The sequence below is a fragment of the Martes martes genome, assembly GCF_963455335.1.
Source record: "Martes martes genome assembly, chromosome: 16".
NCBI lineage: Eukaryota > Metazoa > Chordata > Mammalia > Carnivora > Mustelidae > Martes > Martes martes.
In genome coordinates, this window is record NC_137904.1 from 57719246 (window position 1) to 57739599 (window position 20354).

General features: G+C 59.6%; 1 protein-coding gene across 1 annotated transcript in view; it reads right to left on the reverse strand.

The window, feature by feature from the left end:
• Positions 1–20354, reverse strand: part of SDK2 (sidekick cell adhesion molecule 2) — a gene marked incomplete at its 5' end in the record, with an annotated part of 246394 nt that continues 226040 nt past the window's right edge. Inside the window, 6 exons of the mRNA XM_080825738.1 lie at positions 1–1002; positions 10339–10465; positions 12940–13078; positions 13339–13479; positions 14737–14901; positions 18474–18599. Of these exons, the coding sequence (XP_080681864.1) occupies positions 649–1002; positions 10339–10465; positions 12940–13078; positions 13339–13479; positions 14737–14901; positions 18474–18599 (1052 nt within the window). The 3' untranslated portion in view covers positions 1–648. The remainder of the gene's footprint in view (positions 1003–10338; positions 10466–12939; positions 13079–13338; positions 13480–14736; positions 14902–18473; positions 18600–20354) is intronic.

Genomic DNA, 20354 nt, shown 5'->3' on the forward strand with positions numbered 1-20354 from the left:
CCCTCACCCCTCCGTTATTTTCCTTTTTCTAAAGAAACCCAATGCTTGGTGGAGACGTTGAGCCGGGGAGGGGATAGCAAAGTGTGATGAGCAGGCCAGGGGACCAGACCGTCTGTCCATCCGTCCGTCCGAGGCCTGCCAGCGATGCACGGGTAGGGATGGGCGGGTGCTGATAGAGAAGGTGAGCTTTGCCCCCCAGGGATGCGTACCCTTGCGCGGCAGCCTTGCACTCCAGCAGCCAGCAGTGGCCCCAGCACACGCAGAAGGGGCAGCTGTCAGGACTTCCAGAAGCTTCTCATCCCCTCGGCATGCTGCCCTACAACTCTCCAGGCCTCAGCTTTCTCGCAGCCCCCACCTCTCTCAGGCCCGGCCCAGCAGCCCCGACTCGGAGCACAGTCTGCAAAGGGAGCGGCGGACCCCACCGTCTGGAACCGACCCACCGCCGGCCCCGCACGGCCTCCCTCACGGCTTCCTTTTCTTCCTTCTCAACACCGGTTTTGCTGGCCCTGGAATCTCTGGAAAAATAAACTCAGGAGGTGAAAAGTTGACTTGGTTTCTTGGTGTTTTTGTTTTCTGGCAGGCAGTGCGGGGAGGGGCGGACGGGGAGTTTGGTGCCGGTTTTTTTTCTTTCTTTGCCCCCTTCCGATGTCAAACGAACGAGGAAAATCCTGCTATAGGAGCCCGGGAGCCGGGGGTGAGGCTGCTGGGGGGGCGGTAGAGGGTGCTCTGCTGACTCGGGGGGTTTGGGGGGTTCTGGGGCGTTGGGGTCCGACTGGCCTTGGGCCGGAAGAGGCTGCCCTGCGGGGCGCTGCCGCTGTTGGCCCCGGGGGCATGGTCCGGCTCGCCCGAGTCGCTCTCCGTGTAGCTGTACGCCTGGGCCCGCGAGATCCCTTTCTGCTGCCGCCGCCACGAGTTGTAGTACGTGGGGTCGCTGATGTAGTGGTTGACAAAAGAGTGGGCCTTCTGGTGGGTCTGGTCGGCCTCGTACTCGCTGTCGCTTCCCTGGGAGGATGGAGAATCGGGGAGTCAGGGGCCCCCGGGGGCCAGGTCCGCTTGCTTGGGGGCTGGAAGGCAGCAGGTGACCCGTTCTGAAGCTCTCAAGCCCCGGACGGGGGCCACTGCCACCCCCCCACTCACCACCAAGGGGGCCCGGCGCCCCATCACACCCACCTCCCCGGCCGTTGGAGCAGATCGTGGGGATGGATCGTCCACCGTGGGGCCAGCACACAGCCTGCGGGCACCTGGCGCGAATCGGAACTCGGAAGACCTGAGTTCTAATCCTTTTTTTCTTTTTTTTTTTCGGTCGTTCCTCCCACCCCCGTGGCTGTTCCCTGTTCCCTCCCCCGCCCCCACTGCGAGCAACCACCGACCTGCTTTCTGTTTCTGTGGATCTACCATACAGGCAGGTCACAGAGTAGGGGGCGTGGGACCCTGGCTTCCTTCACTTAGCATGTTTTCGAGGCTGACTTCATCCTGCCTTTCCATCTGTTGTGGTTCTGATGTTCGGACCCCTGGGGCCTCGCTGACTCCGAGTGGTGACGGGCTCCCGGGGCAGGTCAATCCTTGCAGCTAGTGATGCCTTTTCCTATGACACTGCCTCACTCTCCCCTGTCCCTCGTCACCCTAGGGCTGGGTACCAGACAACCAGATACAGCCCCTCTACCCCAGGGCCCACTGAATTTATTCAAACAAACCCCAGCTTGCTCCCACAATGAAGGCTCCTCCCCACGTGTCCCTCCTGGGCACAGGGAACCATTCCTGGGGATCCTGGTGCTTCCCCGAAACAGCCCTGCGTGGTGTGATGCGTCCCCTTCTTGGGAACTGAGTAATTCCATTTTTCAAGGGCAGTCATCCCCTGATCCACTGGCCTGGCCATACCCGGATTGTAGCAAAACCTACATTTTAGAGCAGAACGTTCCTGCCTGACATACTGAGTTCCAGCCTCGGTCTATCTCTGACTTACGATGTAACTGGGGACGAGGCCAGGGCCAGACCTGCGGAGGCTCCTGGCACCGAAAGGAGATGCTGGTGCCCACCCATGTGTGATCCGGAATAAAGGCAACACTCAGTTATAAAACGAGCATGAGAAAAATATCAACAGAAGGTCCAAATTTCACACGACGGTGGCCCTGTGGCTTTTTCTCGTAAATATTAAATTATTTCTATAATTGTCGCTACTTCGGTGTCCCACCGTTGCTTCATCTGCCCATGGGGGAATCAGCAGGAGACAAGAGTCAGACTGGGTTGTGAAGTAAAGCAGCATTTGCTCGTTGGTTTGGATCTGAGTTGTCGAGCTAAAAATATTGTGCGCCCCTCCCCCATGCCCAGCTCCCAGCACTGTTTTGAGAACCAAGAAGAGGACAGATGGGAGCACCCTTAGAACGCTCTGGAAGAGACATGCTCTGATTGGAGTGAGCAGTACACTCTCAGTGCAACGCAGCTCTGAAGGCCTCACTCTGGTTATGGCGTCCCCGCCCGAATCCACCGAGTCAGTATATTTGGGATAAAAACCACAGCAAGAAAACCCAGTAGCCCAATGCAGACGCGTTCGTTCGCAATCATCAGCTGTGTCCTGCTCGGCAGGGAGGCAACCGGAGAGTAGTTGACCTTGCTACAAAGTGTCTGAGCTACGGGGAGTGCAAGGTGCACCTGCCCCCAGGAGCTCAGAGACCCATAGGGCATCTAGCCCCTCTTGGGAAAGAGCTCCAAGGTACTGAGCTCCAGCACGGCCAGCTGGGGGAACAGGCACTCTGCCAGGGGGCGGGAGACTGTCGTTAACTTTCACACTTCGGTGCTGTGGACACTACCGCTCCGTGAATGCTGGGAACCCCAGTGCGGAGAGGGTGACGGCTCGCCCCGAGACACGAAGAGCTGGGGGTTTTGGATCTGCTGTATTTTCCAAAGCCCACACATGCTCTGAATGACCCCCTCCTGCCGGGAGATGGGAACAAGAGCCCTTCTACCCTCCCAGCTGGGATTACATACTCCCTCTTCGATCTGCAAATTTCTGTCTGGCCCCTCCCCTCCTCTGCCTCACCCCTCCACAGTCCTGGCTGCTCTCCTTACCACCGCCCTGCACACCCTCCCAGGACCTCAGTCCTCTTGGCAGCAGAACTGGCTGCCGGAGACAATGGAAAGTCCCTAGCTCTCCCCCTGACGCAGAGCAGCACAATGCGAGCCCCTCTCTTTGCTACTGCCCAGCTGCCGGCCGAGGAGGGAACAAAGGGGCCCTACAGACAGGGGCTCCATATGCCAAGAGTAGGGAGGGGGCTGAGGGTTGGGCACCTGAGGCCTGGGGCTGCGGGGTGGTGGCCCAGAGGCAGAGGAAGTCTGAGCAGGCTGTGATGGGAGCCCTAAGGCGGGGGCCGGGGTGGGGGAGGCTGGTCCCGGAGCAGTGAGGATCTGTAAGTGCGAGTCGTGGGAGAGGGCCACCCCACAGTTCTGCCTAGGGTCAGGTCTTTCCAGAAGGGCCTCCACCAACTGGCCTGAAGGGTTGCTAGCATCGTTGCTAAAGTTTCTAGAACTTCAGCTAGCCCTGCAGGCGAGTCCACCGTAGGTCCATCCCAGAGTGAATGAGCATCTAGGTCACTTCCTGTGGTGTGGCCAAATCCCCACTCCGCCCCTGGCTAGCTAGGTGAAGTTCAGACCCATCACCTGGCCACCACCAGCCTCAGCATCCTTGTCTGTAAAATGGGTAGATGTCTGCAGTTCACGGGGTGGAAAACTACCGGAAGCTCCCCCCGGAGGGCCGCAGAAGGAGCTGGGGTCACGGAGGGTGACTCTGCTCAGGCGGCTGGGAAAGGGGAAGGACGGTCAGCTCTGCCCCCCAAAGTAAAGCATCACGAGAGTGGGGATGGGCCTCTCTGGCCCTCCCAGGGGGTCCAGACCCCAAAGCCCATTCACGCACATCATCACCGTCTGACGGTTACCAACTGCTGAGCACCTACTGTGTCTGGACACTGTGGGGTGGCTTTCCGGAAGGGCCTGGAAAAGCCACGGAAGCCAAAGCTGGGAGCCCCAGAGGCAGAGCTGCAGCGGGAGGAGCTTGGGGGGGTAGGTTAGAGGTGGGCCTGCCCCACCCCCCGCTCTCCGAAGCCAGAAGGGGGGCGTCTGCCTCAGCCACCGCTCTTCTTCCTCCACCTCCTCGAACATCTGTTTCTTTTCTGCATGGGGGTGGGGTGAGAAGGGAAGAAAGCAGGCGAGGGGGGACCCCGGGCGCCCATTCCGGCTTTCAACTCTCCCGCGGTAATTGAATGCAGCTTCCCAGTAACCGGCCCGGCACAAAGGGGACCTTTCACGGGCAGTCCCGCCAGGCCGCCAGGCAATCAGGCGACTGCTCCGGCTCCGGCGGCTCCGGGCCTCTTAACAGCTCCTCAAAGCCACTCACTCAGCAATTACCAGGCCTGGGCAGGGGAGCGGGGAGGGGGTGGAGCTGGGAGGGGCCCAGTGGGAGGGGGGACCCGGACAAGAGCCCACAACAAAAGAGAGGGGGGCAAAGGAGAGCCTCTTGCTTTCCTGCTGCTGCCAGCATGGGCGGGGGCGGGGGGGGGGGCAGTGTCCTTTACCAGACTCAGGACACGGAGCCCATGCAGGGTGCCCTCATCTCATTGAGGCTCCAGAAATCTAGCACGAATGTGCTGCCTTAGATGACAGGAGGTCCCCTGTACCGGCCCCTTGGGAGGCTGGAAGCTGGAGGTCCTCCCTGGTTGGTGGCCCAGGGGCTCTCTGTGTGGGTCGAGGCTAGCCCTGCATGGGCCCCTTGGACACCTTCCCCTTGAGCCAGTGGGCGGGCCTCTCCTGGGCACCAGAGGTGGGGGTGAGGAGGTACTGAGCGTCTCCCTCTCTAGAAGCCCCCTTTATGCACAATTTTGTTAGGGATCTGGGCTACTCGTACTAAGACAGCTAGAAACTTTCCCCCAGGAATGTCCTTTTAAGGGTCCGCTTAGGGACACCTGGCTGGTAGGGTCAGTTCAGCGTCTGCCTTTGGCTCAGGTCACAGTCCCAGGGTCCTGGGATTGAGCCCCGTGTCGGGCTCAGCGGGGAGTCTGCTTCTCTCTCTCCCTCTGCTCCCCGTTCTTGCTCTCGCTCTCTCTCTCTCAAATAAATAAATAAATCTTTAAATAATAAATAATAAATCTTGTGTCAGCTCAGACACAAGGCCCCCTATGCCTTTCCTTACAGGTGAAGTGACAGTCAATGTGTTCCTCCCCCACAACCCCGCTGTCAGACACGCTTGCATTTGGAGTCCTCACAGAAGGTCATTGGATGTGGGGTTGTTGGGGTCAGTGAAGGCTTCTCTCTCCTTCCATCCCACTTCTGTGCCAGGCGTCTGGGCGAGGCCAGGCCGCCACAGACGAGGCCCTTAGAGCGGCTGGACCCAGACTTGAATCCCCACTGCCTGTACTTCTAGGCTCTGTGATCACGGGCCGCTGCTGGACTTCTCTGAGCCTCAGTCTCCCCCAACTGTTAACCGGGGGTCCTGCATCATGCATGGGGGGGCGGTTAGATTTTAAATGAGAACATGTACAGTGCCCAGCCCAACAGGTAGCTTGGCCTCCTTCCTCTTGGAGTCCCTCTGCCCTGCCTGTAGTGTGCTTCTAGCTTGGCACAAGCTTGGGCTTCCTTGGCTTGCATGGATCAGCCTGAGGAGACGCGGGAGACGGGCTTCAGTGAATCTCTGAGACTCATGGCCCAACTCAATGGATAAGAGGCAAACACGGATGAAAAACCAGAAACTCAGACACTCAGAGGGAGGGGATGACAGAAACACTTAGCCAAATGCAAACCTATAAACCCTTACTGCTCCCATTGATGCATGACCCAGTCCTGTTCACACTTGGAGGCCCAGCTGAAATGCCACCTCCTCCAGGCAGCCCCCCTGTGGCCTTCCCCCAAAATTCCTCACAGGGCTTTCTGTCCCTGCACCACAAGAAACAGGAGGCCTTTTGCTCCCCATTTTCTTCCTGAAGTTAGATACTATGGTGCCATAGTAATGAAATGAAAACATGGGGTTACTTGAAACATGTGGTCTTCCCTAACGGGTCCTAACACACCATAATGCAACGCTCATAAGAGTCTGTCTTGCTCACTACAGGAGCCGCCGTGTGTAAACCGTGCTTGGTACTGTTTAGTGGGCGCAGAAAAAACAGTTGTTGAATAAACGCACCGAGAAAGGGATGAACAGGTTCCAGGGAGGACAAAACCAGCCAGGTGCTGCCCAGGGCCCGATCCGAGCATGGCACACAGTAGGGGTGTAGGGGCTTAGGTGGGAGGCCTGGCCTCGTCGTCAGAGGCTCCCTGACTCATGCAACAGATAACCCCACCAGGCTTCGCCGAGCACTCTGAGGGTCAAGCGGTACCAACCTTGAACAATCCTTAGGGTCACTCCTGGCCGCCCGTGAGGGTTCCCTAAATGTTCACGCTTATAAAACCTAATCTGTCTGGTGTATTTTCTTACTTTTCTACACAGGCTTAATTTCATTACAAAGCACTACCCAGGTCTTCCCAGGAAATCACAAGGACTGCATACTTATTAGGAGAGGCATGCCATTGGCTGGGAAGTCCTTTTCCATTGAGATTTACTGGTGCGCCATGTAATTTTTCTCCCATACTTGGGCTCTTATTTTGAAAATGAACTTGGAATGCGGCCATACTTAGTTTTTAAAAGTTGCATCAAACAAGCCCCGGCCTCTTCAAACCTCAGCCTTTGTGTGTCACCAGCACCCCTCTGGGGACAGCCCGTCTCCCGTCCCACCTCCCAGTCTACCCAGAGCCCCGTTATGGCCTTGCTCACAGCTTATCGTGTGTGTTTGTTTATAAGCAACGTGGACCTTTGTTTATTACCATATCACAGGAAAAGGGCTGGACGGGTTTCTACCCATTTTGGAGAGTCTGTTTTGGGTGGTCTGACTTGGACTGGAAACCAGGCAGCCTGTGCAGAACTGGCTCTCAGAGGACCTGGGGGGAGGGGCACTTCACAAAGTCAGGCCATCGTTCTCCAGAGCCGCTGAAAGGCTGGGGACCCCGCCTGCGTGGCTGCTGACCCTGGGGGGGGCGGGGTACGTTCCTGCAGACGCCATCCCAGGCGGGGGGCCTGCGGAGCATGTGCCACGAGCCCCAGCTGCGGTCGCCATGGCAGATGCTCTCCGTACAGCTTCTCATGGGGGCCAGTGAGCAGTCCTAGGGTCTGCTTATTTATGCGGCAACAAGGGCGTCTGAGGGACACCGGCTGCTCTGCCTTGGAGTCTGTCCCCTCCAGCCCACCAGGAGCTCCTTGGAGTCAGGGTCATGTCTCCATCATCTCCACATCCCTAGAGTCCATGCTCAAGGAACGAGTGCTGAGTGACCCCTGAGCCGTGCACCTCTGAGGATGCCAGTCCGGGAGCCCAGGACACCTGCGGTGGTCCAAAGCCAATGGCCTGGTTTCCAAGAACCATTCCAAAGCAAACAGACCCCAAGGATCCTGACTGCCTTTCCCCAGAGCCCCGTGAAGAGCCTGGCACCGCACGGGCCTGACTCCATCCCCTGTCATGGCCCCAAGAACAGTCGCTTGGACAGGGTGCCATAGTGCTGAGTGGGGGTGAGCTGTGACGGACCCCTCTCCCCATCCCGGAGTCAAGGAGGGGGAGGGGCCGGGATTCAAGCCCAGCCCCAACACCAGCCACGACTTTTCACGTGAGCGTCTCCCTGCTTGGAGCCCCCTCCGACGGGGCCGGATGGTCACCTGAGGGAGCCGCTGGGCAAAGCTCCCGGGGCAGCTTTCTTGGGGACAACCTTAATGCCTCTGGCACTTTGCTCTGGGTGTGTGTCTTTATCCTTTGAAGATGAGCTTGAGTTTTGTTTTTTGTTTTTCTTTCAAGAAAACCCATTACTTGTTCTCGAGAGTGTCTCATTGGCTGGTTCTGAAGGCCTTTCCAGAAAGGTCTGCCGTGAGGGTGACGTCACCAGCTTTGGGACAGGGGAGAGCCAAGGAGCCAAGCTGGACTCTGGGTCAGAAGGGCCCGTGGGCAGGGTCTGCCTCCACACTTCTTGGCTCTGGGGCCTGAGCCAACTCAGTGAAGCTCTCTGAGCCTCGGTTCCCCATCTGTACAAATGACAGGACACTAAGGCCATTCGGAGGGTCACTGTGATTGTGGTGAGGCCTGTGGGATGGTGAGCACAGCCCCCAGGGCTGGTGACCCTGCCCAGCGGCATTACTTTGAAGGGCCATGCCTCTTGGAAAGTGTGTGTTCCGATCCTGGTCCAAAAGGGATGGCTTGACAACCGTGAACCTTTGTCTGTCTCTCCCGCTAACCTGCTCCTGCTTGGTCTCGACTAGCCTGCCTAGCTTCTCTCATGAGTGACCCTTTTGTGCTTTAACCACACACCCTGTGCCAAGACGGACACTGGGGAGGTGACCGACCTCAGGACTGTCACAAGTCTCTGTCTTCATGGAACTTAGCTTGAAATAAACCAACTTCGCTCGAGATAAATAAATCCAAATCAAACCCCAAACCAGGTGGGGCTCTGGGCCTGGGCTGGGCTCCACTGTGCCCCCTGAAAGGGAATGTGGGAGTTCTGCTGTGACAACTGGCTTCTGGAACCAGGAGGCCTCCCCTCCCCGGGGCATGTGCTCCTGCTCCCCTCCCCATAGGGGACTGGTTCCAGATTGTTATGGAAACTGCATTCAAGTGATTGGCTTGTTTCAAACTAAAGACACTGGGGGGCAAAGCGGAGAATTCCAGTGACTCTGCCTGTCTTGGGGGCTACTGAAGGGCGATGGTCTTCAGAAAAGGATTCATCTGAATCTTTCCGTGACTCCCTCAAGGCTGGGGGTCCTGGCCTGGCCTCAGGGACCAGCTCTGCATCCTGACTTAGTGGAGATGGCCACGGGCCATCTGGAGACACCCGGGCAGGACCTCCCTCCCGGAAAGGTCAGTGCCCAGCCAATGAGTGCGCAGGACCAAGACCCCCTGTGGGGGGTCGAAAGGGGCGAATCAGAGCAGCCCGGGGGTCCCTTCCGCTGGTCCCTGCCTTTGCTCTCCATTGACAGGAGCACGGCATTAAGGAGCCCTCTGTCATAGCCTCATGGGCAGAGGGAGTCCCTTTACTTGAACTTTCCCTTGAGTGCCTAGAACCTAAATGCTCGCTGCCCTCCTTGGGGAGAAAGAAAGAACAATCCCGCTTCTGCGGAGCCCATGGCCTTGGAAGTCCCAGGACGTATAGGGCCGCCAAGTGTTAAACACTTAAAATAAGAAGGCATAACCTGAGTCATGTGAGTTCCTGCGTTAGCCAGGCTAAGTTGGCGTCTCTGTCCCTGCCAGCCCTGTCTGAGCTGGACGGTTGTTAGCTCCAGCCTTGTGGGCTCTGCCAAGCCCTGGAGCTGAGCAAAACAGTAGTGAGCCAGAGGCCCCGGGTCCGCTGGGCCCATGACTGGATCCTGGGGATGGGGCACCTCCTACCCGCTGACAGCCTCACTCCCTGCTGGCAGCCCTTTGCTCTTGTCCTCTCCCAGGACTGGGCAGAAAAGGTCTAGGGCGTGGCACGCGGTGGGCAACCATCAGGCTTGGCCAAGGCCAAGATGGCCGGGTGGGAGACCACGACCTTGCTTCACCGCAATGCACTCACCCCCTCTCGCCATCGTCTGGGACAGTGTCCCCGTGTGGCCCACTTAATGGCAGCCTCTCCAGAGCTGTGTGTCTCCCCGAGGCACCATCTCCTTCATCAGATGGAAGTTGACGTTCATCAGTCAGCTGCTGTGTGTGCTTGCTAAGCTTCTCTGGGCCTCGTCTCGGCAATCCCACTGCCCCATGATACAGCCTCTTACTGTCCCTGCCTGTTCCACAGACGGAGAAACAGGCTCAAAGAGGTCATGTGCCCCACCCAGGATGCCCTGGCCCATAGGCGGCAGAGCCGGGATTCAAACTCAGGCTTGAGCCTCCAAAGCTGAAGGCCTTGCTCGTCCGTCCTTGGGGCTCCAGAACTTACAGCTCGCGGTTTCGGGAGCTCGCTCGGACCCGGAGGAGCTAAGCTCAGCCCTGGCAATACGGGCCTCCTTCTCCTCGTCCTCATGAGCTCCTCTGCAGGTCAGAGCGTGTGGGGACACTCCAGATGCTCTAGAGGACTGGGCTCTTGGGGGCTCTTCTCTGGTCAAGGTTACAGGCCCCCATTAGCCCTGGAGTAAACTCTGAGCAGAGCTTTGGAGGGGACGGCGGGTCCACAGATGATTCCCGGCTAGTTTTCTGGGGCTCCATAAAAGGCAGGAGGTGAAGAAGCCCAGGTGCCGGGCCATGGCACAGGCCCGCAGTCTGGGAAGGAGCTGGTCCCCGCTCCTGGGCACCTGGCCCTCCCGCCCCTCACCTGAGAGTCGGAGATTTCTGAAGGTTTCTCGGTCAGGCTGCTGCTTTCTGCCGGGATGAGGTCATTGTACTTGGTGACGTCCTCGTCAGAGTAGTGGAGGCTGCCTGGGCTGGGCCGGGGAGGCGACCTGGAGGGAGCGGGGGTGAGGTTGAGAGGTGGCCCTACCCACAGCGGCCGGCCTGGCCAGGGAGGCCACAGCGGGGCCTGGTAGGGCACTGACCCTTGGTGTTTCTGTCATATGTTCTTCCTCTGCCTGTTCCCCATAGGCCTGGGCCTTGGGCTGGGGGACCCCCAGGAGTGGGAGAGGCTCCGTTGGACCAACCTCCTGAATCAGCTTCAGGGAAACGGAGGGGGAGCACCCCACTTCCCACTGGATTCTCCACTTGTGGTTTTAAGGCCTCAGCTACTGGGTTCACTGGGCAGGAATGCTACAAAGCCTTTTGGAGCCCGGAGACCTCCCGGGTCAGAATCCCAGGTGAGGCTTGCGTGCTGGCGCGACAGGCAAACCCTGTCCCAGGTGATTCTTGACCTCACCAAGGGAGCTTTAGACGGTTAATGCAAAGGGTTAAGAGAAGAAATGAAACCACTGCCTCCACCCTCCAGATCTGCTCAGAGACCAGAAATGAATCCGGGCACGGAGTCCTGCGAGAAAGTGCATTTCCCACTGAGTTAGAGACCAGACTCTGTGTCACCTGCACAAACATGCAGGACAGGGCACCTGAGCCCTCCACCTGCCACAGGTGCCCGGAGGCTGGAGGCAGGGCTGTGCTTTCCAGAACCCCTGAGCTGAGGGCGAGGGCAGCGGGTTGGGCAGGCTCCTGGGGTGCCAAGCAGATGGCTGGGGTCTTTCGTGACCCAGCCCTGTTCGTGCTTCCTGGGGACCGGGCTCAAGGGAGGCCCTGAGGTCTGCCCAGCCTGCTCTAGGAAGGGCTCTGGAACCATGGCCCTGAACCATGGTCCTGAACACCAGCTGCCCCCACCCGGGGCCAGCCGTGCTTTCCTACAGAAATGCTGTCCTGGGACCCATCCCACGGCCTGGGAGTATGTCACAAGCAGCCTCCCCACCACCTCCAGCCTCTCGGACTCTAGCTGCACTGATAGGATTCCAAATAACAAAGCCGCATCCTTAACTACTTAAAAATAAAACTGTAACAATAGTGGCAGCAGCCTCGTGTAGACGAGATGGGCAGACACGTGACGCTGGGACAGGGGAGAAGGGGTGTCAGGCTCAGGCCGTCTTGGCCACGAGCAGGGCGAGTAGGGGGCCGATGGTGTCACCAGGGCTGGGTCAGACTCCAGGAGCCCGGGGCTGGTTTGGCGCCAAGAGGATTTCTGTGTGTACACAGCAGGGTAGGGGACACGCGGGGGCCGTGGTGTGTGTACTCTGGGGGCGTGAGAGGCAGGCGAGGCCGGGCCATCCGTGAAACGCCCCCTTGTTCCATGCGGCAGGGCCCCGGAGCCAGCCCGGCGGGGCTGCGGCGGACCTGCCGGGCCCACCACCGCGGCCTCAAATGGCTCTTTCTTTGGAAAACTGGCTTTGGGGGGGGATGAGAGTGGGGCCTGCTGGCCCATACGCCCCTCCCTCTGTCCTCCTGATGAACACACACATCGCCTCTTCCCTCCAGGACGAGACAGAGAGAGGCTTTGTGCGCTGGGCCTGGCCCGCGTGCCCCTCCGATGAACTGGGAATGTTAATAGGGCTGAGGCCAAAAGGACAGGCGCTCCCGGGCTGCAGACCAGCCTCCCCCTCCCCCCCCCGCAGCTCTCCTGAGCTCCCTGGAGCATAAAACTGCCAGGTCACATCAGGGGAGAGTCAGGTGGGCCTCAGCAGCTGCCCGGGCCCTTGGAAATGGGCAGCCCAGCCTGCGCCGGGGAGTGGGGTAGGGGTGGGGACCCAGGGTCGGAGAGAAGTCAGGAAGAAACAGGAACCGAGGACCTTTCCTGACTGGCTCTTCCCAGGTGCTGCCCTTTGAGGACGATGCTGGGAGCACGGGCTCGTGGGGTGAACAGGAGAACACTGGTCTGTAAGACGCGTGTGTAAGGGCCCAGAGAAGAGGGTGTCCATACTCTGAGTGCGCTTTCTTTCCAGAACAGGGAGGAGGCAGGTAAGGCATAAGCCATGATGGGGGGACTCCAGGCACCTGTCACTCGAGCGTGTCTGCCTAGCCTTCGTTTGTGGGGCCGCCTCCCTGCTGGGGCCGGCAGCTCTCCTGGCCTTGGGCCTATTCCTCCAAGCAGCCGGCTCCAAAAAGCAGTAGGTTGGGTTGCACAATTGTACAAGTTCTTTGCATTTGGCTGTCCTTGTCAGAAGCCCTGTGTCCCCACCTCCTTGTGATTTCCCCCACCGTGCTCTCACACCGGCCTGGGACCCCCACAGCCTGGTTGTGTTGCTTAGGCCCTGTTGACTGTCCCCGGCCCCTGAGCCCAAATGCCATCGTTGGGACAGCGAGACCAAGTGGGCACAGTGAGACCAAGTGGGCACAGTGAGACCAAGTGGGCACAGCCTGCTCTGTGGCCTTCCCCAGAGTCCTCCACACCCTGGGCCCTGCTGGCCCCCAAACCTCCACCCCTCACCCCCGCCCGTGCAGAGAGCCCTTCTACCTGGTATACAGGCCGTTCTTCCGGCAGAAGGAATTCTTGACGGACAGCCTCCGGTTGTTGAGTTCCAGAGCAGGGAAACTGCTTTCATCCAAGCTCATCATCTCCCCATGGCCGAGGGCACCAGACTTGGCATTGTTCCCTGGGTGGGGGCGGGGTGGGGGAGACAGGATCCAGTCACCCATGTCACCCCTTTAGACCGCTGGCCTCCCCTCTCCCACCCGGCCAGGCGGCTCATTCTCTCTCTCATTACAGGTGAGACCAGATGGGAGATGGAGGCTGTACACAGGGGCCCTAGGCTGCTCCACCTGGCAGGGCCTTCCTAGGAGAGAGAGGACCCCCGGCCCCACCTTGCCAAAACAGAGAGGACCCCCTGGCCGGCGGGGCTTGGTCCCAGCTCACCAGAGTCTGTCTTCTTGGCGTACTTCTTGCTCTGGCCTCGGATAATGAGCACGAAGACCAGGAGGAGAATGAAGATGAGGCCCACGAGGGCGATGACCACCAAGAACCACCACTCCTCGTAGAAAGGGTTGGCTTTCTGGGCTGGAACATGAATGGAGACGTCAGGTCCGGGGTGCTAGGGCGCCTCCCCCTGTAGCCGGGACCCTACCACAGACCCCAGGCAAGGTCTGTGCCATCCCAGTGAGGCAGAACCCAAGACAAGGTTGGCCGGGAGAGCTGAATCTCAAGTGCTGATAAGGGGATGCCTGGAGGGCTGCTCTGAGTTCTGAGGCTGCCTCTGGACTTACCAGGAAAGAGTGCGGGGATTGATTAGTGATGCCTGCCAAAGACACAGGACTGAGAAGCTCCGGTGTGCGTGCTATTTTTTTTTTCCCTCCCCCTCTTGCCACCCATGGCCTAGGGGCTACCTGGACAGGCAGGCCCCAGACTTGTATTGGAAAAGTACCCATATGGCCTGTGGTAGGCCTGGGAGAGTTGCTCCCCAGGGTCAGGACTCCATTTTCCCCAGTAGCTGAGAGTGAGGGCAAACAGGAGGGTGGACGTGAGTGGGGCTTCAGCATGCCTCCTCCAGCCAGATCTCCCCTCCCTTCAAAGCCCTCAGTACCACGCTTTTTGCACACAACCACTACTAATCCAGGGGGCTGCCTGATGAGGGGCTGGCTCTTCTGTCTCCCGCGAGCTGGTTTTATCCATCAGGACAAGGGAGAAATGTGTGCGGGAGGACGGAGGCAGCCAGGTTTCCGAGACTCACCCGGTGGGTTACAATTTTGAGCTGTGTTTCTGCCTCGAGGGAAGGGGCGTTGGTATTAAAAGTTGGTTAGTGACTAGATTTGGGGTCATGGATTTTGGCATTAGAGTCCTCTGTGAGTCCTCCAAGACATGCCGGATGGGAAGGATGAGAGGAAAACGGGGAGGGATGGCAGTCCTATTCCCTCCAGCCCTAGATACTGCTTCATAGACCGCTGACTTTGTTTTTTGGGGTGGTTTCCATAGAAACATGTAGTTTATGGCCTGGGTGAATCTCTTGGGTGATGAGCTCATAGGTCTTGTCTTGGACCCACTGACTCATCCACAAGCCCCACTAAGCCCCCTGCCCAGGGCTTCTGGGATCCTTGCAAAGGAACCCCAAAGATGCACACCCCCCAGCTTCTTCTGGAGCTCAAAGCTGACCCAGGCCCCAGCCCAGAGCTCAATGTTGGCAGAATTGAGAGGACAATACATTTTGGTCCCCACCCCAACACATCTGGGGCTCTGCTGCCTGCCTCTGTCCTCTTTGCCTGCCACCAGCCTCTGCCACGAGGCTCTTCAACGGGGTGCCGTCCCCCCCACCGGCAGTACCTGGCACAGACTGGGAGGGGCTGCTGGGGGTACCGAAGCCGTAGTCATTGACGGCGATGACCCGGAAGTCGTAGCTCACGCCTGGCTTCAGGATGTCCATGCTGAACGTGTAGGAGGTCACCTCCTTGGGGATGTCTTTGATGAGGATGTCCCATAGCCCCTCGTCTGCAAGAGGGTCGAGAGGGAGACGCCTCGTGACGGGGAGCCCCCTCCCATCCCACCTGTTGCCCCTGAGAGCAGGGCCTGCCTGGTCTGTCCCGTCAATACTGAATCTTAGAAGGTATTTTTCAATAGATGCCTTTTTGGAGTCTCTGACTCTTTGTTCCCTTTACTAAAATGCTTGTAAAATATCAAAAACACACGTAGTGTGTAGAAAACGCAGTCCCAACCAACCCCGTGTCACCAGCCACACAGGCTCAGCGTTCTGGTGACTGCGGAAGTCAGATCACCTGTTCTCACATCCTTAAAAAGTGCTGGTCAGCGTGACTCCACCAGGCCGCCTACGATTGTGGCACACGGGTACACCCTCCTTTCCCTCACTGGGCCCCTCTTTTTCTCATCCCCCTTCCTATTCAAAATACACACAGTAGTGGCTTCAGATAAAAAGAAGACCCTTTTTGAAAGTAGCCGCGGGAGGGCTGGGCTCGCTTGGGAGGGTGAGGGCCAAAGGGGCCCACCCTCAGCGGCCTCCTCGGCGAGCAGCAGAGATTTGAGGAGAAGGGGCTCAGACAAGCCTAGAGGGGTCCCCCATCTGTTCTCCATGCACGCTGCCCCTAGCCACCCCCATCCTTTGCTCTCCTGACTTTCCTTTCAGTCCTGCTGCCCCCTTGTCCGCCGCTCTCTGGGTCTCGCCCCCCTGGGACCTAATTCATTTTCGCTTCATTCAAAAGGAGCGGCGGGCATGGTGCCCCGCACGAGAGAAGTGCGAGCTCCTGCCAGGCCCCGGGATGGGGAGGCCTGGTGGGGGCCCCGGCCAGAGGCTCCATGCGGGGCCAGTGGGGCTGGCGTGACCCTTAGAAGGACGGTGAGTCCCCCTCCCTGGGCCAGGGAAGGGCTGATTTGGCAACTAAAGGGTCAAACCACCCTTTCCACACGGTCCAGGGAACCAGAGAGCTTAGAAGGACCTCGGTGGGCTGAGCTCCTAGGCCTTCCACCCCGCGCAGGCTCCAGGGAGGTCGCCTCGGGGCCCTGCACGACCTCCTGCGTCAGCCTCAGCCTCAGCCTCAGCAGGCACCGTCTCTCCTCATCCATCCCTGAGCTCCCTCGGGCAGGAGCCGCCTGCGGGTCCACGGGCTACCCACCGGCTCCGGCCTGGCCCTCCCAGCCTCTTCTGGGGGCTGACGGATTCCGTTTCCTTCCCCACACTTGTAGCCGCTCCCCCACCCGCAACGTCAGGAACTCTAGCACCATCACCCACCTTGTCACCTCTGCACTGGGGACCAAGAGTGTGGGCATCTTCCAAAGCTGCCTTTTGGCTCTGCCCATCCAGATCCCTCCCCCTGGCAGCCGTGGGACCCGTGTGCGTCCTCCTGTCCTCACAAAGGCTCAGGGTCCCGAGCCTGGCCTCATCTTCTCTCTCATGTTTCTGTTTTGGGTGCTGCCTCACGCACCCTGTGGCTGTCCCCGGCTAGGCCGTGCTGTCCCTCCGGGGCCAGGACCGTGCCCCATTTGCCTCTGCAGCCCAGCGCCCAGCACGGGTGTCCTCTCAGTGTCTGAGGGATGACTGGATGCAAACCTTCTACCCCGACCTTCTCTGAGCATCACGGGCTGCGATTTCAGTGCTGCAGATCCCGAGATCCGAGTTTTGGGGTGCAAATCCATTCTCTCATGCCCCCTGAAAGCTCTCATTTGCTTTCAGTGATGGTCACGGAGACACTGATGATAGCGATGACCCAACAGCAGTGACTCCTTCCTCGCCACGCGCTGTGGTCCTAAGGCCTTTACCTCTCACACCCACGGCAATCACGGGGAGAAGGAGGAACCGCTGGGTGTCCAGGAAGGTGCCTTTTGAGGTCCGCGGTGGATTCAGTGTTGGCTGGGCGGGCTCGTCCAGGACCCTGTGGCCTGGCAGAAGTAGGTCTCTGACCTACTGCGTGACCAACCTTGCTCTGCCCCGCACGGAAACAAAGGGTGGGACCCTGGTCACGGGGCCAGGCCCGAAGCTGCTGGAATGTCATGCTGGGGCTCCGGCCTCCAGCCCCAGCGGGCAGCTGGTATGCACGGCAGGGCCCCCAGGCTGGAAACCTTGAGTGAGCCCCTCGCACCTTGCTCTGTGGCGCCTGGCAGCTTCCAGTCTGTAGGAAGTGGGCCTGTTTGGCCGTCCTAACCGACTATGATGTGGGGAGCACGGGACAAGAGCAGTTTCATCCCAGAGAAGAGGAGGACGGACAGTCCGGGGGCACGGAGGTGGGGAGATGTCTCCAGCAGCCACAGGGAGAGGCCCGGCTTTCCCCTTGCCCTCCGCCCTCACGGCCTGCAGGGGGGGGTCCCTCCTTGAATCCACCTGTGTGCGCCAAGGCACAGCCCCAGGTCCCATGCTGGGCCTCCCAGGGAACGCTGGAAAATCAGCAGGCCCGGAGTCCGGAGCCAACATTCCACAGCCTGGCATCGCGGCCGGCCAACTTGGACAGAGAGCAGAGGCACGGGCACCGGTGGGGAGAAGCACGTGGTGCTCTCCTGGTCAACTCAGCAGCCGGCACCGGGGGCTGGGGAGGGACCATCGGGGCTGGGGGGACAGCCAGCTCTGCATACACCTTCCAGCTACAACGGATCATGGATCGGAATTGCTAGATGTAACAGCGATTGCCACTGCCATTATTAGCACAAGATGAGGGCAATGGGGAGGGGCGTGGCTGCTTCCCGGAACGGCAGGCGTGCTCTCTTGGCTGCTGAGATATTAGCGCTCAGTGACCCACGGTATTCAGCTTGCCTTCGGGACGCTTCGGTGCTCTCATTAGAAGTATTAGCTACTGATGTGCCTGACTACCTCCCATTCTGATAATTATTTGCTATTCGTGCTGTTGGCCCTTCTCCACTTCTGCCGGCCGATCACGGGGCCGTGGATTACCAAGAACAAGCCTCCAGCTCTCCCCCGGCCCTGGCACCTCTGATGAGCTGGGAAACCTAGCAACGGGGCGAGCTGGCCCAGGGCTCCTGCGGGAAGGGGAGCCAGGAGAAGCAGGTGTCACAGCGACAGGCAATGGTGACACAGGAGCGCTGGTAGCAGCCCCCTGGAGCGACTCATCAGTCCCCAGTGGCTCTGGAAGTTCTTGTGATTTGATTTCAGGCTTCACCACCCCTGATGCAGTTACCGGAACTGCTGAGATCATCAGAGTGGCAGAGGCGGACTTCAAGGCGGCAGCCAGTGTTCCCTGGGGGACAGCCGGCCTCCCGATGGGACACTGGTCAGTGGGGTCTCGTGAAAGACTCAGTGTTCAACTGGGGCGGGGCAGGGGGCCAACTCTTTGTTCCTTCAGTATCTTGAATGATCTTCCGTTCAAGTTGGTCCTCACCCGGTGCGAAGTGCCGTTCTCCAGGGGACCGCGGGGAGTCCCTACCTAAGGGTGCGACCCTCCATTTCCCACTTACCCCAGGACCACCTCTAGCTTCACCTGCAGTGGGACCAGAGCCTTCTCAGGAGGACACAAGGCCGCTGGGTGGAGGGACTCCAGCGGCAGGAGAACACGAGACCCGGAACCCGCTTGAGAGGGAGGCGCTTGGCCCGGGGCAGTGCGTACCTGACGGCCTGGCCTCTATGACATAGCGGGTGATAGGTCCCTTGCCCGGGTCTCCGCTGGACCAGTGGATGGCGATGGCGGAGCTGTACCGCACGATGATGGGCACTCCAGGCGGTCCGGGGGCACCTGCAAACAGCACACGGGGGGCAAGGGGTGGTGCGGCCTCCCCCCGCCCAGCTCCCTGTGCTCCGGCTGGGGGGCCTGCACAGCCAAACCCTCCGAGCCTGGCCAGAGTCTCCGGAAACCCTGCGAGCGCCGAGGCCCGAGGACTGGGTCTCAGGCCTGATGCAGCTGTGCTCTCTGCATCACCCACACCCCCTCGTTCCAAACTCAAAGCCAGAAGAGGTATACAGGGAAATGCCAGAAAGATTTCTGGAATGGAGTCAGGAGACCTGAACACACTAGATGGGTGATTCTGATCAAGTCACATCGCCCGCCAGTGCCTCAGTTTCCTCATCTGTGAGGCCCTTTTGGACTGTAAGGCTTGAAGAGATGTGTCCTGGGGTGATGGTAGAGGTGGGTGTGATGACGGTGGAATGGGCCTAGGATAAGTGGGGGGTTGGTTTTTGAGGGGCCCAAGGGCTCCCTGACATCTTGTCACCCAGCCTAGGATGGCAGTGCCCTCCCTGCTTCCTGCCTGAGACGCACCCACCCCCCGCTGGGCCAGGGAGGAGGCTGGGAGCACGGGAGGAAAGGGTGGGCTCTGCTGCTGGCTGTCCTGGCGGGTACACCAGTGTGGCAGCCCGTCACGTTGGCCACCTGGACACCAGCCCCAGGAGCCGACGCAGGGGAGAGCTCACTTGTGAAGTCAGAGGAGTGAGCCAGTTTCATCTATGGAGAGTCCCAAGCCCCTCCTCTCTGGGGGTACCTGTTCCCTGGGCTCTTACTGTCCCCCAAGCCCTGACCCTGTGTGTGGTCTACATGTCTATCCATCACTAGATCCGGAGACTTGCACCCCCAGAGCTGGGCACAGAGTGGGTGCTCCCTACACACTTGTGGGAGGCGGGGAACAGGTCGGTGAGTGGGTGCGGGGGTGACCGTTGGCCCGAGTGAGCGCCGGGTGTCGGCTGTGGATGCTTCTGGGCAAGGAGCCTGCAATCCAGCTCCGGACTAAAGAAAGATCCCCCAGGCCCAGGGCAGCTGGCAAGCTGGACAGCAGGCCGGGGACTCACCACCAGAGCTGGGCTACCCACTGCCCGGCCCGTGTCCAGTCCTGACCCGTGGCCTTGGAGAGCCTCATCTTCCTTCCTTCCTTCCCCAATGTGCATCCTGCCTACAGCTCAGGGCAAAGGCGGCCGAGGGGTCAGGGGTGTGGGACACAGCTCAAGTGGGGTGTGAAGGGTAGGGAGGGTGCTGCCAGGACCCCGAGTTCTCATTCTGCACAGGACAGAACTCAAGGCTGACAGCTGTCATCAACCCTGGGACCAGAAGCTTCTAGCACTCCCAGCCTCTGCCTGGCCTGGAGAGAAGAGGATGTGTGATGGCACGTCCTTTGCTCGCCCACACTTGCAGGGCACAGCTCAGCTGTTTCACAGGGACCCCCACTGCCTCCTCCGAACTTCCTGCCCGCCCCCTTCCCACGCCAGGCCTGGGACACTTCAAGCCCCAGGTTAGAACAGCCTGTCCTCCAGCCTTCTCCTGTCCCCACCGCCCCGCCTCCCTTTGTCCCTGCCCGCTTGCTTCCTGCTTTTGTTTCCCAGGGAAGTTGGCTCAGGTGAAGAGGCGGCACAGGAGGGAGGGGGCAGGTGCAGGGCAGAGGGTGCGGAATCTTCTGGAAGCTTTCTCCGGGGGGGCCCTGCAAGCTTTATTCCGTAGGAGCCTAGGAGCTGGCGGGTTCTCTGCAGAACCCGGGGCGGGGAATAGAAAGCGCCCACGAGGAGA